Source organism: Scomber japonicus, chromosome 10 (genome assembly GCF_027409825.1).
Source record: "Scomber japonicus isolate fScoJap1 chromosome 10, fScoJap1.pri, whole genome shotgun sequence".
NCBI classification, from domain to species: Eukaryota; Metazoa; Chordata; class Actinopteri; order Scombriformes; family Scombridae; genus Scomber; species Scomber japonicus.
In genome coordinates this window covers 26,373,911-26,394,333 of record NC_070587.1, presented here as the reverse complement: position 1 = coordinate 26,394,333, position 20,423 = coordinate 26,373,911, and the positions used below count along the sequence as shown (strand labels likewise).

Genomic DNA, 20,423 nt, shown 5'->3' with positions numbered 1-20,423 from the left:
TTACTCTCTATTATTCTGATACTGTATGTTTGCATGATGTGAAATTCCAGCAGATTCCAGTCTATATAGCAGAGCTCACTGACAGGAGGACCGCAACATTAAGTCTATGGTTTAAGTTTCAATGTAAAAAGGGATTCTTTTTTATTTTTCCAAAACTAAGCACTTAATTTAAGAAGCACAATCAAAAGCTTTCTATAATGTACTTTATTTAAAAAAAAAGTTTTGCCAACTTTAGAAGAGAAAATTTATTTATCTTCTTTTTCTTTTTCTTATTTTATGATTGATTTGAATCCCACTAGTAGAGTGTAAATACTAATAAATGAATAGTACTGTATTTATGTGACAGTCTACAATCTAGCTACTAGACACAGATGCTGATGGAACTACAATGCTACTTTAACATACTGATAAATAACACACATTATGATGATCTGGACCTTCACTTGACAACATTTTCACAAACTGGACCTCAGTGAATTATAATTGAATACCCCTGGTATATTCAGTTGCCATGGGATACATTCATTATAAGGTTTGCTTGAATATAATCATTATAGAACATTCTTTAAGCCATTGTTAGGTCTTTATCATGCCTTGTGTGTAACATGAATGGAGAGCCAACGTGTTCAGCCTTGAATCAATAAATAAATATAATTATTTCAAAATGACACTGTCCATTACAACACATAGAACAGAGCCAGTTATGCCATTGGTTTGCCTCTCATGCAAACTGATGCAAGAGCCAATCACATAACTGGTTCTGTAAAGACTCTGTTCATCCATAAATAATTGTCTTGGTGAATTTTTTTAAGTGAAAATGAAAAATCCAATTAAAAAAATCTTTTAAACAGGTCATAGCAAGATATGTTCACTCACTTTTCTCTTGTTATTATCCCTCTATGTCTTCCTTCTCACTCCTAACCTGACAATGTTGGTGTTGTTGTTGTTTTATTGGAATGACATCATTACCTAAAAAATGTGCTTCCATATGAGCAGAAGTTCCAGTACAGCAGCTGTCACTCGTCATCAAACTAAAACTTTCCAGACTATAATTTAAACCAACTATGATGATGCTGCCATTTAAATGTGAACCAACATCATGCATGTAGACCAATTAAAATCCCCAAAAAGATGACAGGGAGAAATATACATAACATATATATTCAGTGTGTACATCCTGATGCCTCTACTTCACAAACTTCACAATGATTCATCTTTTCCTCAGTCAAACTGGAAATCTGATGAGATGCTTAGAAAAGAAGCAACACATATATATCCCACCTTTGGAAATACAGTGTTTAGTCTAAGAGTGTGGAGTTAAGGGGGGGGGGGGGGGGGTGATTAGTTCCACTCTTCCCCGCACTATAAAACCCCTGCATGTTGTATAAAATCCCTTCCTGGTGTTACTACCAGCTACAGCACCTTCATGAAGCTGGGAGACAACCCACATTCATTAATCCACTTTAGCATGGCATCTGGTAGAGTGTGTGTGTGTGTGTGTGTGTGTGTGTGTGTGTGTGTGTGTGTGTGTGTTGTCTTCACACCTTGTCAGCACTCCATGCAGATGTTGTTTTCATTAGTATACTGACACCATCAACACTAAGAGGCAGCTAAAAGACAAACTGAAGACAGATATGAGGACAATATTCTCTTCTCTCTGGAGGAGTCAACCTTTTGAGAAGAAATCTCATATTACACAACAGGATTTAAAGGGTTTCATGAGCTTGACTGTCCTGAATTTTTCTCAACCACATAAAAAAATATGTAATCCCTCAGTTCAAATGGAAGCCTGGAGATAGCCAGAATTGGAGATATATTTTCTTTAGCTGACAACAAAGGACAGTAAAGGGTTTTTTTGTGATACTGCAGCTGGCCCCACTCACACAACAATGGCAATAACAGATACAAACGCTCCATCACTTCAGGATTTAGCAGTTTAGATACATGTTCACAGAAAAATCATGGGAATTTATCAGCTGGAATTTCATAATTAACAACTTCTTTCCATCTTATACTTATATAACTTATAACAGCATATATAGCACAGGTAATCAACTGAAAAAGGATCAAAACAACATTGTGTTGACCAATTCATGTTTGCATTTAATACGTCATTTAAAACATTACATTTCCAAATCCCATCCAGTTTTATCTAATTCCTTATTAGTAGAATTCATTTCTCATTGCATTCATAGCATTTAAGTTTAAATGTAGGGTTTTGCAACAGGATAGATTACACCATGAAATACAGAGATGACAGGACTATTTCAATTTGAACTACCATTATGTATGGAGACTACCTTCATCCAAAATGTATTAAAAAAAGAGAAACAATAATATATGTTTTGCTACAGCTAGAGATAATTATAAGTGCTTAATTACCAGATACATATTTAAAAATACAGATATATATTAGTTAGTTTCCTAGCAGTCTATTAATTTAACATGCTGATGGTTATGCCTTATTGCTATAGAAATGAAATGTATATTGATCTTCATTTTCACAGCTAACCCTTTAAGTTCAATGCCATTAATTACTGTGTTCAGTGTTTGTCGTGTTTATATGAATTCTCAAGGTGTCAAATATGATCTCTATTTACAGGACAAAAATCCAATTAATCAGTGAAATCTAAGAGATTATACATTTTAAATAACAGAAGCATAAATAACAAAAAGGTGAATATAGATGAGGCTTGTGCCAAGTATAGGAGTTATTTACAAAAGCATCATAACCAGTGTGTGACAGGAACAAATGTATAATGGCAATAGTAAACTGTTTAGAGCTGACCAAGCTTGATGTGACTGCTAACTGGATGAATATTTCTTTGTGTTCTTTGTACTGGACATTAACTGGATGATTCATCACAAAGCTATCCTCCACCCTTTTTACTTTGACAGGGGAAGACTGTGTCTACCTGTTAGTGACAAGAACGGACGAAGAAAAGATAAACGATACATGAACGTACAGTATATCTGTATGTGTTGTTTGGATTACCATAACAACACACATACAGCAAGCAACAGGACTATTGATATGTAGATTGAAGGTGAGAATCATTTCAGCTACAAGCCTCACTTACACAGTGAGCTAGGACTGAAAGGGTTCAATGTTAAGGTCAAGTAAGACGTGTTTGGAAACTGATGAAAAGCAAAGAAAAAGGAGGCACTGTTGATGCTGAGGTGTTTAATGTAAACTGGTTAACATATCTACATTTAGACACATGCCTTCATATGTTTGTACTAGACATTAAACTGAAATATAAAAGATAACCAATATTTAATATATTACATTTACCTTTCAATTTCTCCCTAGATGTTTTCATGTTCATTTGTATGGTACATCCTGTGTTGGACCTTTTTTCTAAGTAGCTTGTATGTGCCTGTCTTGAGGTGTGACTTAATGACTTCTATTTGTGCCAGAAACCAGTCAATACTGTTGCCATCTTTTGGTCACTAATGGAGGTGTAAAATACGTAATGCCCTTTTGTTTATCACTGGTATCATTACTGTAGTTTGTCGGGGGTTTTGTTTAGTGACCAAATACATTTCTAATTAGAAACCATGGGGAAATGGGTTGATTTGTATAATACTGTCCAGTTTTCCAAGACTAAAATACCAGATCAGGGCATGAAAACATTGCAGCTGCCATTAGCATTCCACCACAGCAAACGTGGGATTAGCATGGTGAATTGTGAAGAGTCAGTGAGCCCTTCTCTAAACAGGCTGTTGAGTGGTAGTGGAGCGTATGATGGAACTGGGACTGCTGGTGTGGAGACACACACACACACACACACACACACATATCAAATTGAAACAGATTACTGGAGGGGTCCTGGGACTCACTGTGAAGTACACTGAGAGGACTCTCACTGGGAGGAGATATATATACTCTCTTTAACCAGAACAGGCACACTCACATTGCTTTATTCTCTTTATAGTTAGTATTTGTAGAAAGTATACACTATTTTATAACATTTTAGTCAAACATCTAGCACACACACACACACACACACACACACACACACACACACACAACACCCTTCAATTGTATCTTAAATAAATTCACCACCACAGCACACATTCTGGATGAAACCTAAAGCTAGAGATTTTCTATACTTTTCTGATTAAGGCATGTCAAGAGATGCCAAGAGTTTTGGCAGACAAATAATTGAAACTTCATATGTTTCTGAGATATAGAAAAAGGACTGGATTATTGATTTTACATCAAGTCTATGTAGTCAAATATGACACCAAAATCCCTGTAATGCCGAGTTACTGAGAGGGACAATGATGGTTTGTTCAGTATTTCTGTATTTTCATGACATAGTGAAGGATAGTGATGTGAGTTATAATATATTCTTAGATAAACCGGCGTATTGTCAGCATAAAAACAGACAGTGATATGTTTACATTTAAGATGGCCTAAAGGAAGCATGTCTGGAAAAGAGGACCAAACACAGAGCCTTGAGGCATCCCCACTAAGCATACCTATTGTAGTCCAAAAGGATATCATGGTGAATGGTATCCAATTGTGATGGGTAGTTGTGAAAGTTTTCAATATTCTTAGATAAAAGTGAGTATCGTCAGCATAAAAACAGACACTGATAAAAGTCCCCTAAAAGAAAAGAGGACCATATACAGAGCCTTGAGGCACACCCACAATGCAGCTGACGTGGAGTCGCTCATCTTTTAGGTAGGAACTGAACCATTGCAGGGCTGTGCCACTGATTCCCACTCAGGTTTTAGAACAGTCCATCATGGTGAATGTTATCAAATGATGTGTTTAGATCTAAAAGAGAACAAGAATGTACTGATGGCCAACATCAATGTAACCTGAAGAAGAGCGGTTTCTGTACTACAGTCCTTCCTAAAAAAGTGTTAGCTCTGGGAGGTGTAAGAATTGTAAACCAAGGAGGCCAACAGGACAGCAAACATGGATGTTAAAATCTCCATGGATCAAAAACCTGTCAAATCAGAGTCAAATGAAAGACCATTAACATCCCACAAGGATGTCACAAATATTAGGCATCCCAGCCATCTAAATATCAACTCAGCTTTTCAGACTTGGCTTTTAATCATCAATTATCAGCCTCTCTCAAATGAGTACTTGGGAACTACAACCATACATTCATCCATATTACCTGAAGTCAAAGAGCTGACATTTCATCAACATTCCAACTCTACTAAGAAAAAGGTACAGCATGGATTCAGGACTCAGTACATTGTAATTTAATTGAGGAAAGCAATGCTGTAAGAAACTATTTCCTGTAAACTCAATTTCTCTTATTTTCCAGTGAACACAGAAGTTTCCCAGGCTGACAGCAAGAGAGGTAAAATAGTGTCGAAAAATTAAAAATGACAATGAGCTGAGTCACAGTGAATGGAGATGTGATGTGCTGGGGGGAAATACAGTGTCTCTTTTCTTTCCTCCGCCACCTCAGGGACAGCCTCAGGATGCTGCTGCCATGGAAACCAAGCTATAAACAGAAAGGAGTTGAGGAGGCTGACACTGAAACTGATGTATTTGCTATGCTAGCTGCGGATGGTAATACCAATTGGTGCATCCACCCATTGCTTTGATCAGAGTAAAATATCACAACTCCTGGCCACCTTTCTTTTTTTTTTTTAATATGCTGTGGTTATTCATGGTCCTCAGAAGATGATCTCATTTCCTCTCCATCACCAGACCAAAGTGTATAATTGTTCATGAAAAATACCCAAATCTCTAAAAGATTATGATTACATTTACTGAAAGTACTACATCCTGCCATAACATCAACTCTCCATTTAAAGCCATGTTAGAACATTTCAGCTAGCCGCAGTCTCTGTACAAAAATGTCAAATTTGGACAATATGTCTCAATCTAACTGTGTCAAAGTTTGACTGGCCTGCACAGAGCCCTGATCTCACCCCTACCAAACACCCTCAGGCCTTCTGAAACCTTGTGAACCAGGCCTAATCACTCATCATCAGTGGCCAACCAGTTTTTGAGCACAGCAGAGGCAACAGGTACATTTTAAAAGTTTTAAAACTTACGACACCTCCCTTTGTTTACAGTGCTCGTCAGACCTGCATCTTCTGGAAATCTGCTTATAAACTCAACACAACCAAACTCTACAGCTAAACAAAAAAGCAAAATAACTTTTATTATGAACATTTGTGTGGGGTTTATATTGTGATTTCTGCATCATTAGCCCTACATTTAGAGAAAAGAAAAGGTTCCATCTCAAAATCAAAACAGTGCTATACATTTCCACCAATCAGTACTGTTGTCTGACAGTTGTCTTGATCAAATATCTTAAATCATAACTCCCTTAAGCAGTTCATACACTGATTGTGTATTAAAACACATTTAGACTAATCTACTTGAAGAAAATCAGCTTTGTGTGAAGCCTCAGCAGATAGAGCCTCATGATCCCAAACCAAAAACATATCAGCACCGTCTGAAACTCACCTGATAATAAAACCCCATTTAAAATGTGATAGGATTTTGATGTCTTTTCTTTTTTTTTTTTGAGTACATTACTTATGTCTAATTTTGACAAAATAGAAGTGTACTGTGTGTTTTGCTGACCAGGATGTTAAGATTTTGAACCTCAATAAAGCAAAACCATTTTGAATGCAAACAGAAGCGTATAATCTAGGACATCACTTTGCCTCTTCTCTCTTTTACCTATATTTAGTTTGATTGAGATTTTTAATACTGTGTCATGCATATGAATATGCCCAGTCCACATGGGCATACAAGACACCACAAAGTCATACATGCCAGGGTTAAAGTACAGTGTACACCTTTTCATATATCAACGACAAAAACCAACAAGATTAAAGAATCAAATAAGGTAACGGAAGCTTCCTTCATAATCAGATCAATATTATCCAGCATAAACAAACTAATAATCAGAAAACTCAACAAAACTATTAACTCAACAGTCCATCTTGCCTTGTTTTCCAGGCTTTTGCCACAAAACTTGCAGCTTAAACACATCAAAATTAAATAGTCATTCCATTTTTTGCTCATCACAACACCAAAAATATTTCAGGACTGAGTCGAGCCATTTGTTGGAACATTAACTCTTTTAGTACACGAATAAAACCTAGAACTCTTTCACTGAAGCCTCAGATGAAATGATGGCTCTGTAAAGCAAACCATTACCTAAGTCAATTCTTAACAATCCTATATTTATTAACTACATTGACCTGGGAGTAATCAGATATAAGACAGGCCTAATGAGTGCAACAATACTCACATCAATATGAAATCCCTCAAAGTAAGAATCCCCAGATAATAAACAGAAGACATCACCTCAGTATTCTGCCCTGCACAAACCTAACACCATGGCTTTGAAACAATGAGGTCCACATACTTTGTTCCATCAGGAGGTAGACAACAAGACAAGACTTGTGTTTGTAATAATAACAACATTCTTTATGGCAAATCAATGAATCAACACAACAGTAGCTGCCATGGCTGCCATAACCAAAGAAAGCTAAGCAGAGAGAACTTCTTTCAGAGCCAGTGTTTTATTGTATCGTAGCCTGTTCTCCCTTATGGCCTAATCAAACTTTGCTGCAGCGGTGGCAGCAGTAGCGGCAGCATTGTTCCCAGGTAGTTGTATGGATGTTATGGCTGGCTGGGAGAGCTATAACACATGCTGCCGCCATCTCAGTTTTGCCATTATAAAGTTGAGCCGTTAGAAGAGTCCCATTATGGTTATTGATTTGCTTGTTTGCTCCCTGCTTGGTGGAGAAACAGCACAAACAGAGATGTTGTTTCCTACCACCTTTATATCCCATTCCCAAAAAGCAGACATGGTTTAGAACAGCGGGTGGGTAGGGAGGGGTGGGGGTCAGAGAGAGAATTATATGGTAATATAAATGTTCTGCTGCACTGACTTTGCTCAGTACGTCAGGCAATATGCTCTCTGTACCAAAAACAGGAGAATAAAAGATTAAAATGGGATAGAATCCTTGCTGAACCTCGTCAAGGACTGGGAAAATATCCGATTTGGGTTTGCCCTCAGCATCTACCATCACAGCTATCTATCCTCGCTATCACCTGCGTAAATGGCAACAAAAGAGAAGGTGAGGCTATTTGCAGGTCGAGCCAAGATCTCATTTCCTATCACTGAGACAGAAAATCAAGCCACTATTAACCCCATAGTGAACCAGCTATGTCCACTTTACAACTTAATTAACGAAGGTGGCGAGATCAGCGGCAATCAATTCCTCCCTTACAAGACCTGCAGGGCAAAGACCCACACACACACTAATTCTTCAGATATTGATTTATTGAGAGACCATAGTCTTCATGCTCATACGATCTAGCTCAAATTATATTAGATATCCAAAAAGTTGCAATTTCAAAAAACTGGCCATATCCTTGTATGAGTTATATGTACAGTACCATTCAAAGGTTTGGACAAACTTTTTCATTGAAGTGAATGGGAATGTGTGTCCAAACTTTTGACTGGTACTATAAGTAAAGCATTCAAATAACAGTATAGTTGTTAGTAAGTAAAAAATAAATGGATAGACTGTGCTTGGCCCTCTTGTTAGCTCTGTTTCATGGATTTCAATTTCAAATTCATTTTAATTGGTTCATATAGTGCTACCAAACTTGAATAAGAGCTGAGATCTATGGCAATAAGTGTCCTAGAGTGCTTCAAAATGTAATGGAAGTAAATGGAAATACCTTAAATGTGATTGTTGATTTGGCAACACCACTGTTAGCGGTTGCTAAGGTAAATGAGTTTGGTTACACATATTACAGAGTTCAAAATGATGTATGTATCAACTACAGAGGGCAGCAAACATTCATTGACCAGCCAGTGATAAGATTCATCATGTTTTAAAAAAACACTACTTAATGAGACTAATTGGCCAAATGCTGTTTTTTAAATTAAATTAAATGCGTGCACATATCAGCATGTGTGCCACGCATGTGCATGCATTGTTTCCTTCCCTTGTTAATGTTGACAAAATGCTGGTATTAACTGGGATCTGATATCATGGAAATCTTATAACTTTACGTACAGAACTGGACTAAATGTATCTAGTTCCTTTTCACCAGTCGATATGTGTGCCTGTGTGTGAGAGCTCTGAGCTGGACGTCAGACCTCTCTCCCACTCACTGCCTGCTGATGACGCCTCCAGTCACTGATGACACCGAGTAGAAATAGCTGTGTTAAAGAAATGAATGAGTTCCAGTTACATTTAAATTGTTATTTGTGGATTTTATTGATGATTCATTCATCTGCTCGTTTGTAATCTAGCAGACACAATTAACATATGAAAAAGCTGAGTTTTGGTAGCCTGAATGCTAAACGCAGTGAAAAAAAACACTGCAGTGCTGTGATCCAGGCCAAACTGGTCCCAGTGTGTCTGTTGGATGGAGCTCTGGGAGGTCTGGCAGCCTGTCCTCAGGCTGGCTCACACCCTGACCCCTGGCATATGGTGCATGTACCCAGTCTGCTGGCTTATTTGTCACCCGGTGACCTGGACTGCAATAAGAGCAAGGTTTGAACAAGGTCTTTTTCTCTGAGTAACAAGGAAGACATTACTACTGCAGCCTCAGAAACTCTGTCACTTCCATAAATAATGGAACATCTACAAATGGTAACAATTCTCAGCTGTGCCTGAGCAGAAACCTCTGCCACACACATTATATATATATATATATATATATACACACACACATATATATATATACTGGGGCGTAATTTACACTGGGGACAGGGGGTTCATGTTCCCCCCACTTATTCAAAATCCTGTTTGTGTTTTTTAACTGCACAGTGTCATCTCCACAGAGTAGCACACAGACAGTCTGCTTCTGTGGATGTGTGCGCCCGTGTCCAGGAACGTCATGTGCACACTTTAAAACCAGCTCGTTCTAATGCATCATTCACTAGTTTTTTTGCGGTTGTGGCACTTTGAAAAAATGAAAATGAAACGCCCACAGCAGCAGCAAATGAGGGGAAATTTAACTTACATTGTTGCGCGACCAATTGTTACTGTTATAATAGCTGTTAGTCATTAGATAGAGCCCTACTGTTTACTGAGACACACTTTCACACTTGTAAAACATTATTACCTTATTTCATTTGTGAAAAAAAGGGTAAGCTTTTACCTATTTGTGAAAATGCATTAAAGGCAGATTTCACTTTTCTTTTTTTTTTTCCATATGTAGACCACTTTAAACCGGGTCCAGACAGAAAACCACTATACCTAAATCTGGACTGGATTATCTCAAAGAGGCCAAATACTCTTTAAAACACAGTTTCAGAATTGTGAAAGCTTTATTCCATCTGTTTATTAAATCATTCCTTCATGGTCAAAAGTGGTCTACATACGACTAACATGCTATTATAACAACAAGCAGACTCTCATTAGGCTGCTAGTCTAATGCTAGACTCACACACCAATCACTGAATATGATCATAACTAGATTGCTTTCATATCAGAGGACAGATGAGGTGGAGCTGCCTCAAGACAAAGATGGTGAGACAGGGAGAAGCAGCAGAAGCACAACGTTGCAAGCTACAGAAAGTCTGACTTTTTTTAAGTAAGGAGACCTAAATGTCTGATATTAGTCTATGTCTTGCTGCTGTCAGAGTGTTTCATACACTGGTCTTTCTGAATAAGTGAAATATGTTCCTCTGGTTTACTATCCACAATATAAGATTGATGAGTATCCACAACAGTAAGGATCTAACTGTGTACCTGTCACATTTTTAACAAAGTTCTATCTAAATTCAGACAAACCAGACAACACAAGTTTCATTAAGATTTATACATGTGGCAGGGTGAGCATCATATAACACTGTATCATCATCATCGTCATTGTTCCAACCAATTCCATGTAATCTCTGCTGCCTGTGGACAGTGTTTAGCTCTTATCAGATGCCATTATTCTACAAATCTATTCAGAAAAAAAGCAAGTTAATACACATCCATCCACTACTGTTATAGGAATTGGGCTGACATAAACAGTTGGTGGCACTAATTCTCAGTGTAACGTCATTAAACGAGGTGACGACATTAAAAAGAGACAAAGCTCATAAGATGGAGAAGCATGTAGAAAACATAATGGAAATCTGACATTTGTGTTTGTTTCATGTGTTCATCTGAGCAACATTACAGTCTCCTCATCACGCCACACACATCTGAAGCTTTCATCTCTTCAGTGGAAGCTTCAGTGACATTTAAGTCACATGCTTCAACTACGTCATCATTTATCCACTAATTCTGTTTAAACTGCACTTTGGATATTGTCTTTTTTGCAATACTTTTTTTAATAAATTGAAATGCACAAAATACAAGTGAATGGAAGTGCACCTAATGTGATTTTGAATAAGGTTTTCTATCTTGGCTTCACATGATTGATTATTTGATTTTCATTAGGCTTTTTTTTCATTTTTTACATCACACACTTTGACATGTCATAGCAAGAAAAACAGACATGTTGTTACATTAATAACAACTGCATTGCTTTTAGGTGTTAGCCTGGCTGCTAGCTGTATTATATGTCTTTGATGCTGACTGAATAGCATACAGGGACACTTAGTGGAAGTGAGCCATCACTAAGGAAATTACACCTGTGCTTTTCCTACAAAAGATAAAATGTGTGCTGTGAAAAATATCTTTTTTATCACATACAGACATTGCCAAGAATATTTTCAATTAGCTGCCTTGAAGAAAAAAAAAATCATGTTCAGCCAGTTTTTCATTTTTTTCACTTTCCTCCGTGGTTCCCAAGTGATTGGTTGCAGACCCACACCAGTCATGAAGAAATGTTTAGAAAATAATGATGTATATGTACATTAAACCTGTGTGACACCATTACTGTAGTGCAGCTGATAATCTAAGTACCCACAATGACACAAAGAAAGAGAATGTTGAATGTGTTCATATGAGCAGTTTAAAAATGTCTCATATAAATAGAATGCTTTCCTCCTTAAGCCTCCTGGGCAATCTAAGAAGGGACATCTGAAATTAAACTGTCAAAAGGTAGGAGAAGAGCCAGCACTAGAAGTAGAGGAAGGGTTTTGGGTCTTACCAGTGCTGTCATCATAAACCACAGTGACCGTCTTCCACTTAAAGAAGTGGACCAGATCCAGGATGGCCCGGCTGAGGGAGGAGAAGTCTGGGTAGAGGCTGACGTAGAACACGTCTCTGTTGTCCGATACCTGGTGCTTCCACTTGGTCTGGATGTGGGGCACCCCCAAGGCGTTGCAAATGGACTGGACTGCATTGGCCGAGGAACTGTGAGAGGGCCCAAAGATGGCCGCCACCCCCAGTGAAAGCTGGTCACAGGCTAGGCAGAAAAAAACAAAACAAAACCACATGACTACTTGACTCCCTCCTACTGAGCTACAGCATATGTTCATGATGAGCAGTGGACCATTCACTTCCTGCAGAGCAATATAGTAGTGTATATAATATATAGAGAATATAAAAGGTCTGGTGATGTTCTCCATTTCTGTCAATCAATCAATCAATCAATCAATCAATCAATCTTTATTTGTATAGCGCCAAATCACAACAGAGTTATCTCAAGTCACTTTACACATAGAGCAGGTTCTAAACCAACTCTTCAGGTTTTAACTTTAAAGAGACCCAACATTCCAGTCAATGTTACGCAGCGTCATGTGAAGAGCCACACCAACAATACATATTATACTAACATGTACTGTGTGTGTATCAAAGCCTGATATCTCATTCCTCATTAAGTAAAAACTACTGTACTCATACAATGTTCTTATATACACATACATGGTTAGAATTATATAAAGGTGATAATGATGTGGTCACACCCACTTTAACCCTTAAATACTGTTCATATTCTGACTCATACTTAGTCTCTACACCAATTCACATTCACCAGTCATCAAAATATGTTAACAGTAATCCTTAATAAAGCTGTCAGAGAGTGGAAGGAAGGGGTAATACATTTGGAAATATGCTTTAATCCTAATATAGGCTCTCTTGTATGTGAAATGTGTATATTCACTATAGAAACAAAAGTGTGTGACCTTCCATGTCTACATGTGTGTACAGCCCACTGTACTGTTTCTGGTTTGGCATGGGGCTGTAAATTGTAATGAAGTTAAAGTTTAAGCATATGATGATAATTGAGACAATAGAGTGCTTCCAGTTTTTAATGTTTTTCCATTAGTGAGACAACAACTCATAACATGAACCTTTTAGAACTTGCAGAGGCTAAAGGTGGTTGCTTCTGCCATTGTATTTATCAGGGAGTATACATCATTAAAAGATTACACCACTTTGGATATACACTACGTCATTATAAAGGCCATAGCAGCACAGTGTCCAAAATGTGCTCTCCACCAATGTACACAGAGTAGTGACATGGTGGTTACTGCTGTGTGTTGGATTTATGTGACATGTGTGACAGCTGCTGGACCAATGACAGGGTTCCCCATAGGTTCCTGGACCTTTATTTCGTACCACCTCCTGAGAGGTGAAAATAATTTGTTCCAAGAACTCCAATATGGCGAGGAGGCGTGGAACAGCATGAACCCAGGACAATGATTACAAATGAATGGTAGTGAGTGAGTTCATTTGGCAACTAAACTACTGTACAACCCTCACTGTAAAATACATCCATCGCACCTTAGAATAATGGCGGCAGGCTTAAGCAGTCAGTGTTTTGCTGCATTCCTGCTGCCACACCGCCCACACAAGTTATGCTGCTGCTGCAGTTCATATAACATTTCAAAAGGGGGGCTAGTATCATCACTCCTTGCTGTGCTGAGTTTTCTTGTGGGGAGTGACAACATCAGAACCTAGACCCCCAAAGATTAATACTAAACCCAATCTACCTTTATATAATCTACTCTACTCGAGTTGGCTGACAGGAGTTCAGTTATAGGTCACCAAGTCACAGTAATGGAAAAACATCATTTGTGTCAAAACGTATGTTTGGCCTTCCCTGTTTCAACATGATAATGCTGCAGTGCAAAAAACCAGCTCCATAAAGAAACTGTTTTATTTAGAACCAGACCAATATATCGGTTTACCCAGATTATCAGCCAATTGTAGATATAATTGATATCAGCATATATGTTGTCTGATATGCACAGTTATATAAACAGCATTTGTATCCTTTTTTATTTCAATTTTAATGCATACATAATTTTAGTAGTGTTTTATTATGTACAGTCATTTATAATGATTACATTCCAAGTGAAGTTTAGTGTTTCAGTCATTTTATACAATAAATATAAACTGTAAAATACCATGTCTCCATTACATATCTTTGTGTTTGATTATTGGCCGATGTATTGATATCAGAATTTTTCCAACTCCCTAATATCGGCCCCAAAAATCCAGCATCAGTCGGGCCCTAGTTTTATTAGTTTTGTCTTGACTGGCCTGTACATATTCCTGACCTCCAACACATCCAACACCTTTGACTACGAGCCAAAGCCAAAGCCTTATAACCCAATATCAGTGTTGGACCTCACTAATGCTCTTGTGACTGAATGGGAGCAAACCCTGCAGCCAGATTATGGTTTTGGAATGAGATAAACATATTTTGGTCATGTTGTGTATAAAAATGTGTATTGTACTGTAATATAAACCTGAGGTGTGACTCAGATCAATTGTAACTTGCTTTCATGAAATTGCACACAGCAGATATAAAAACAAGCACACATCTTTATATTAGCTCGACTGTGCACTCTAATCACCTTATTTGATATAAGGGAGTTGGCAAAATCACTGAGACAGGATATAATGGCCTGTAATTGATAAGAGACTTGAAATGTCAGCCTGATGCACACACAAAACTGATAGATTATAGCACTTTATTGGCTGTCTCTGGGGGCCAAACAGGTCTTTGAATTACTGCCGCTGAGTCATTACCTGGAACCAATCAATTCTCTCTGTTTACGTTTGAAGTGCTCAGCCATTTCTCCCTCGCCTGATTATAATTGTCACAATCTAAGCCACTGCAGCTCGCAAGCCTCCAACATTTACAATGCAAAACAGCTAGTGCAAAGCATATGTGCACAACACTAACACACACACACACACACACACACACACAGCAGCCGTGAGCATGCCAACACTGGAGGCAGTTATTCACAGATGCAGAATACCTTTTCTGGAGGCTTCAAAGCTGTCATAGATGTTTATCCTTTGGATGTCGTAGGTGAGCGTGGTGTTTGGCAGTAGGGTTCTGTTCCTGTTGATTGTGTTTAAAGCAAATTTAAAGGCTAGTTCCTCAGCACCTGATGGGCCGCTTTCAATGGACTCAAATATCCCCCCTGTGAAAGAGAGAGACACAAATGGTTAGTGATTGATCAGAGTGGAATTCATATAAATGGAAAAAGATGATTTTACAACTATTTCATTGGAGTTAGACACATCATCTGACTTCAAATAACAACTTAACTTTCAAAACACAATATAACACTCTTATCTACACAAAAAAGGGGAATGGACTTCCATGAAAATTCAAGGCACACTACTTTTCTGAAGTACACAAAGAAAAAAAAGCATAAAAAAGCAAAATAAAAAGCATTTATATTTGTGTCTACTTTTTTTATTTGTGTCTACTTTTTTTAAGAAGTGCATCAACCACACACCTGTGAGGGCCAAAACTCAGTGGACTCAAGTGCAAGGATCACACAAAAAACAAATGAAAGTTAAAAAAAAGTTTGCTTAGTTTGTTGAAGTCTCACACAAATTAGCAGACAGAGGCAAAAGGGAGGACCAAGAGAGACAATAGATATATAATGAATCAAGTAAATAATCAGCATCCAAACAAATCAAGAAATCAAGGGCTGGAAAGTTAGTCTACAGGGAGGACGAGGACAAACTGGCAAACAGGAAATAAAAAACTAGGAGCGTCAATATATCAAGACTGATTGGATAATAGAGCACAGGGGAGGAGCAAGTCTGGAGGGAAACTGAAAAATGACAGGAAGTAAGTAGAAATGAAATGCATGAAGGTGAGTACAAACTACAAACTACAAAATAAAACAGGAAGAGTCCATATGAGTTGTCAAAATATTAGTCAATAAATCACACACAGTGAACAGTGTTGGGTGAATCTTGAAAAATGTTACTCAATTAATTGTGTTATTTTACTTATTACTCCATAGCAGAAGTAATTAATGGCATAACTCTTCCATTACTCAGCACAGTTTTACTGAATGGGCCTTCCATCAATTTTAATTCAACATGTTGTCATGGCTTCAGCCAATTCTTCATTTTTTGCACATTTTTCCTTGACTTTTTTATCACTAACTCACTCATCATTTTAGATGCTGTCATTCCTCATCCAACAAGCAGTAATCTTTACTTTGTTCCATCTAGTTCCACATCCACCTGCACACCTGCTTCCAATTTCTTTAATTAGCTGCCTAATATATATGCCGGCCCATTTCCACTGCTCCCTGCCAGATCATAGTATTAGAGTGTTTTACATGAACCGGTCCTGCCCTTTTGGGCTTTTTGCCTGCCTGCCAGTATAGTCTCTTTGGTTGCTTTTTTTGATTGCCTGCTTGTTACCGGCCTGGGCCTATGAGTCACTACACACATCAGCTCTTCTGTATTAAGGGCATGTAAAACCAGAAGAGAAGATTTTATAGTGATACTGATTACAAAGTACAAATCCAATTGTTTCTGGGTGGGATATATGTCATTATACCTGGCAACCAAAACCAGAGGCAGAGGTGAACATGCAGGAATGACCCTACACTCCTTAGTTTGCTGCTGAAAATGGATCTGAAAGGTCCCAAGAAGAGGAAATATGCTTCCAAATGTCAGTCCACTTAATGCAAGACCTTCCCTTTTTTAGCCAGTAGTCACATTAGCAAACACCACACACTTTGTAAGTTATTTGGGCCAACTTTCGTGTTACTGAGCATGCTAACTTTGCTAAGCACAAACAGGCAGTGGAAGCACAGAGTAGTCATCCTGAAAGGTGTGTCGGAGGCTCATCAAGTCCATAAGCCAGAGGTGAAAATAACCAAGGTCATCACCAAGAACAATATTTATTTCATATTTTGTGATGAGTTCAGCATGTTTAGCTCAAAAGTAGTCGTCAGGGAGACCCAAGTCAACATAACTTCCTTTTGACCTCATCATTGGATAACTATATTATACGTAATTGCTGGATGGAAAATATGCTATTTTGAACTTTACCCATTGTAAATGAAAATATATAATGTTAAAAAATGCTTTACTCCAGTTACTATTAACAATGTAAAGAAACCTTTAACAGCCACAAAATGTTTTAAGTGTTAGTGCTTTTATCAAGAGCTCATTCAATCAACGACAAGTCTCTACTCTTACTGAACATTTTCAGTCTGTACAAGAGCTATAGCTCATACAAATCTGCCTGACCCAGTCCTCTGCACTGCTTTGTAATGAACTCAAGAGCATAAAAGCAAAGAATTTGTCATTTTAGCAAGGGTGTGTGTGTGCATGAGAGCAGTATATGAGAACCTGTCATCAGCTTTGGGGTGAGTGTTCTGGCTACTAGGTCACCACAAAGGAGAGGAGGTTTTAACACACACCCGATGACCCCTCGAACATCTCAAAGAAGGACTGGGATTAGTATGTATGCTAGTTAAGTCTACAGTACTTAATGACTAAATGTGACCTACCACACTGCTTGTTACTTGTTGTACATTCTTGTGCTTGGCCTTACTTCCAGCTATTGCAAGTGAATTATAACAAGTACAGTATGGTAATTGGCTCCCACACTATAACCACACAATGGATATCCAAAACAATAATAGTGAGTAAAAACTTTTCCCTAATTACTTTCTAGTTTTAGAATACCTACACTCCTCTTCAGTTGATTCAAAGATGTTCAATTAGGAAGATCTTATTGGTGCATTGATTGTTATTTATGAGGGCTCTCTAACACTTTTCTGAGTGGTGCATTTTCAAAGTGAAGTTACGATGGAGCAAGTGATGTTTACTGGTTTGGGGGAAATGAACAGATAGCTTCTCTTCTGTCCAATCATTCTAGTAGTAGCATACTCTGATTGCTTGGCTTTCCAAGCTCCAGTTTGTCCATAGTACTGCAGAGAAGCAGCCAGTCACAGGCACAAAGCAGAGCTGTGACAAGTTCCAAACGCAGCAGTTTTATCAAGCGTAGCCTAATCTATAGCTTCAGACTGCATTGCCTCAGAATGTCTTAGCTGGGGATATCATGTTACAGTATTTTCACAAATGCCTTCAATTGGCATGTAAGTAGTGCAACCCTGTCCCTTTACATTAATTCCACTTAAATACTACCAAATTGTTTGGTCACTGCAGACTTTTGTCTGTGGTGTGGAGGTTTTTTAGTTTGAGTGAGGTGATGGCTTAATAACCAAAGTGAAGTAATGAGTAATGTATAGGGTTGCAAAATTCCCGGAATTTTCAAACTTGGAAACTTTCCATGGGAATTAACGGGAATTAACGGGAATTAATGGGAATTAACAGGAATTAACGTGAATAAACTGGGAATTTAATAAACTGAAGGTATGTTCTTATTAGGGAACTTAAATATAGTTGTGTAAAATAATATTTCAGCATAATCCTGAATAAAACAACCAGATATCATGCAGTACAGTTGAATATCTATGCTATCACATGCTCACATAGCACACTGTTTACTGCAGGGCTACTGAGACCACGCCCCCTACATGCACTGTGCATTCCTCCATCACATGCACAGATGACTTCTACAATCCTAGACCACACTTTTGAGCCCAGAGCACACAACTTGAAGCCTGACTTTTGAGCCTGTGGTTTTGATGACATTATATGGTAATATATATTTAGGGATATTTTTATGTGTAAGTGCTATATTTAGCCTTATGGTGGAAAAAATAAAACTGGTCAAAACCAAATAAACCACAATTTATACAGTAAATATTACTTTAACAGACAGGAGTGGAACTTTGATGTTACTAGTTATATCATTTGCGCCTAAGTAAATAACAATAACTAATAGTTTTAAAAACATCTTGTATATTTTGGATTTTATGAGTTGTATCTCCACCAGGATACATTGGACACATCCCCCTCAGGAATGTGTAGCTTCACAGACACATTGTTGTATTTTTTCAGAGTTGTGTGTGAAACCATTAAGAATAATAACATTTAGTTGTTTTTTTATATTAAATTATAAATAATTTTATAATTTAATATAACTTCAACAGCTCAGGGACATCAAGCGACATTGTGCACCTTTTTTTATCGTCAATTTAAAATAATGTTTTTTAATGAAGGGGTGGACTTTTTTTATCCTATTAATCAATCAAATGATGATACCTTTCCACTAAATTACCCTCAGTTGCCATAAATTCCCATTTAATCCCCATAAATTCCCATAATTCCCATGGAAAGTTTCCAATTTGGAATATTTCCAAAATTCCCCAGCTTAACTTCCCATGGAAATTTACCGGAAACTTTCCGGAAATTTACCGGAAACTTTCCACCCATTTGCAACCCTAGTAATGTAACATGTTATTATTACTGCTGAGTGTTAAACAATGAGTAATGTAATCAGTAATCATACTGTAATCAGTATGTAATCACAATTTAATTGATTCCCGCAAATCCAACACTTATAATGCGGGAAATTCCCTCACACATTTACAACGATGTCTATTAATGTTCAACCAATGTCTGCAGCGGTCCTTACTGCAGGACGACTGGCCGGAACCGCTGTGTCCGACTGTCTGACTTCGACCCTGAACACACCTGTAGCTCTCAGCACCTCCCGCTAGCATAACACAGAGAAGCTAACAGTGATATTAAGTTTAAGGAAACAAACACAGCGCCATGTGATGTCATCATTAGCAACGTTAATCCTCAGACAGGTAACTGTGACGTTACTATAGTAACAAGATTCAGGCTAACCGGCTCAGAGTATATGAACACAGTGATATTAGCGGTGCAATGTGTAAAATGCTGCGGTGCTGCGCGTTTTATCAGCTAATGTTACAAAACGTCCATTTTAAGTCGCTCAGATGTTTCTCATTCAACAGACCTTAAGAGAGAGAGTGAGGCATTCAACAAAAACATGATGCTAATGCTACTGAAGATGAATGTCACTACTTAACTGTATAATACTTTATAACTTGTAATTACTATAAAATATAGTTCAGAGAATAAGTTAACTATATAAAATAGACTCAATGGTTTAACCTGTGCAATCTAATTCAATCCAATACAGCAGCTCTGCTATAAATTCTACATTCATGAAGCTTATACATTTTTTGACAAGAAGGTGAAAATTAGTGAGTGATTGTGGTGTATTAGGGTGCATTATATTGAATGGTGTTCCTAATATTTTGTCTACTCCGTTAACATACATGAGGAGGTACACCACCACCACTTAGTACAACCTCAGTAATAAACAAAGCATAATTATCACTTTTTTGACA

General features: G+C 37.7%; 1 protein-coding gene across 3 annotated transcripts in view; it reads right to left on the bottom strand.

Annotated features, from left to right (window-relative positions):
• The window catches only part of grik2 (glutamate receptor, ionotropic, kainate 2), a 322,030-nt gene that overhangs the window by 216,567 nt on the left and 85,040 nt on the right, over positions 1-20,423 (bottom strand). For 2 of the 3 annotated variants that reach the window (XM_053326627.1, XM_053326625.1), the window contains exons 2-3: positions 15,126-15,293; positions 12,059-12,316 (exon numbers count right to left, since the gene is read on the bottom strand). In XM_053326627.1, the coding sequence (XP_053182602.1) occupies positions 12,059-12,316; positions 15,126-15,293 (426 nt within the window). Of the gene's footprint in view, positions 1-12,057; positions 12,317-15,125; positions 15,294-20,423 lie in introns of all 3 variants that reach the window. The other variant, XM_053326626.1, reaches the window with a different exon arrangement.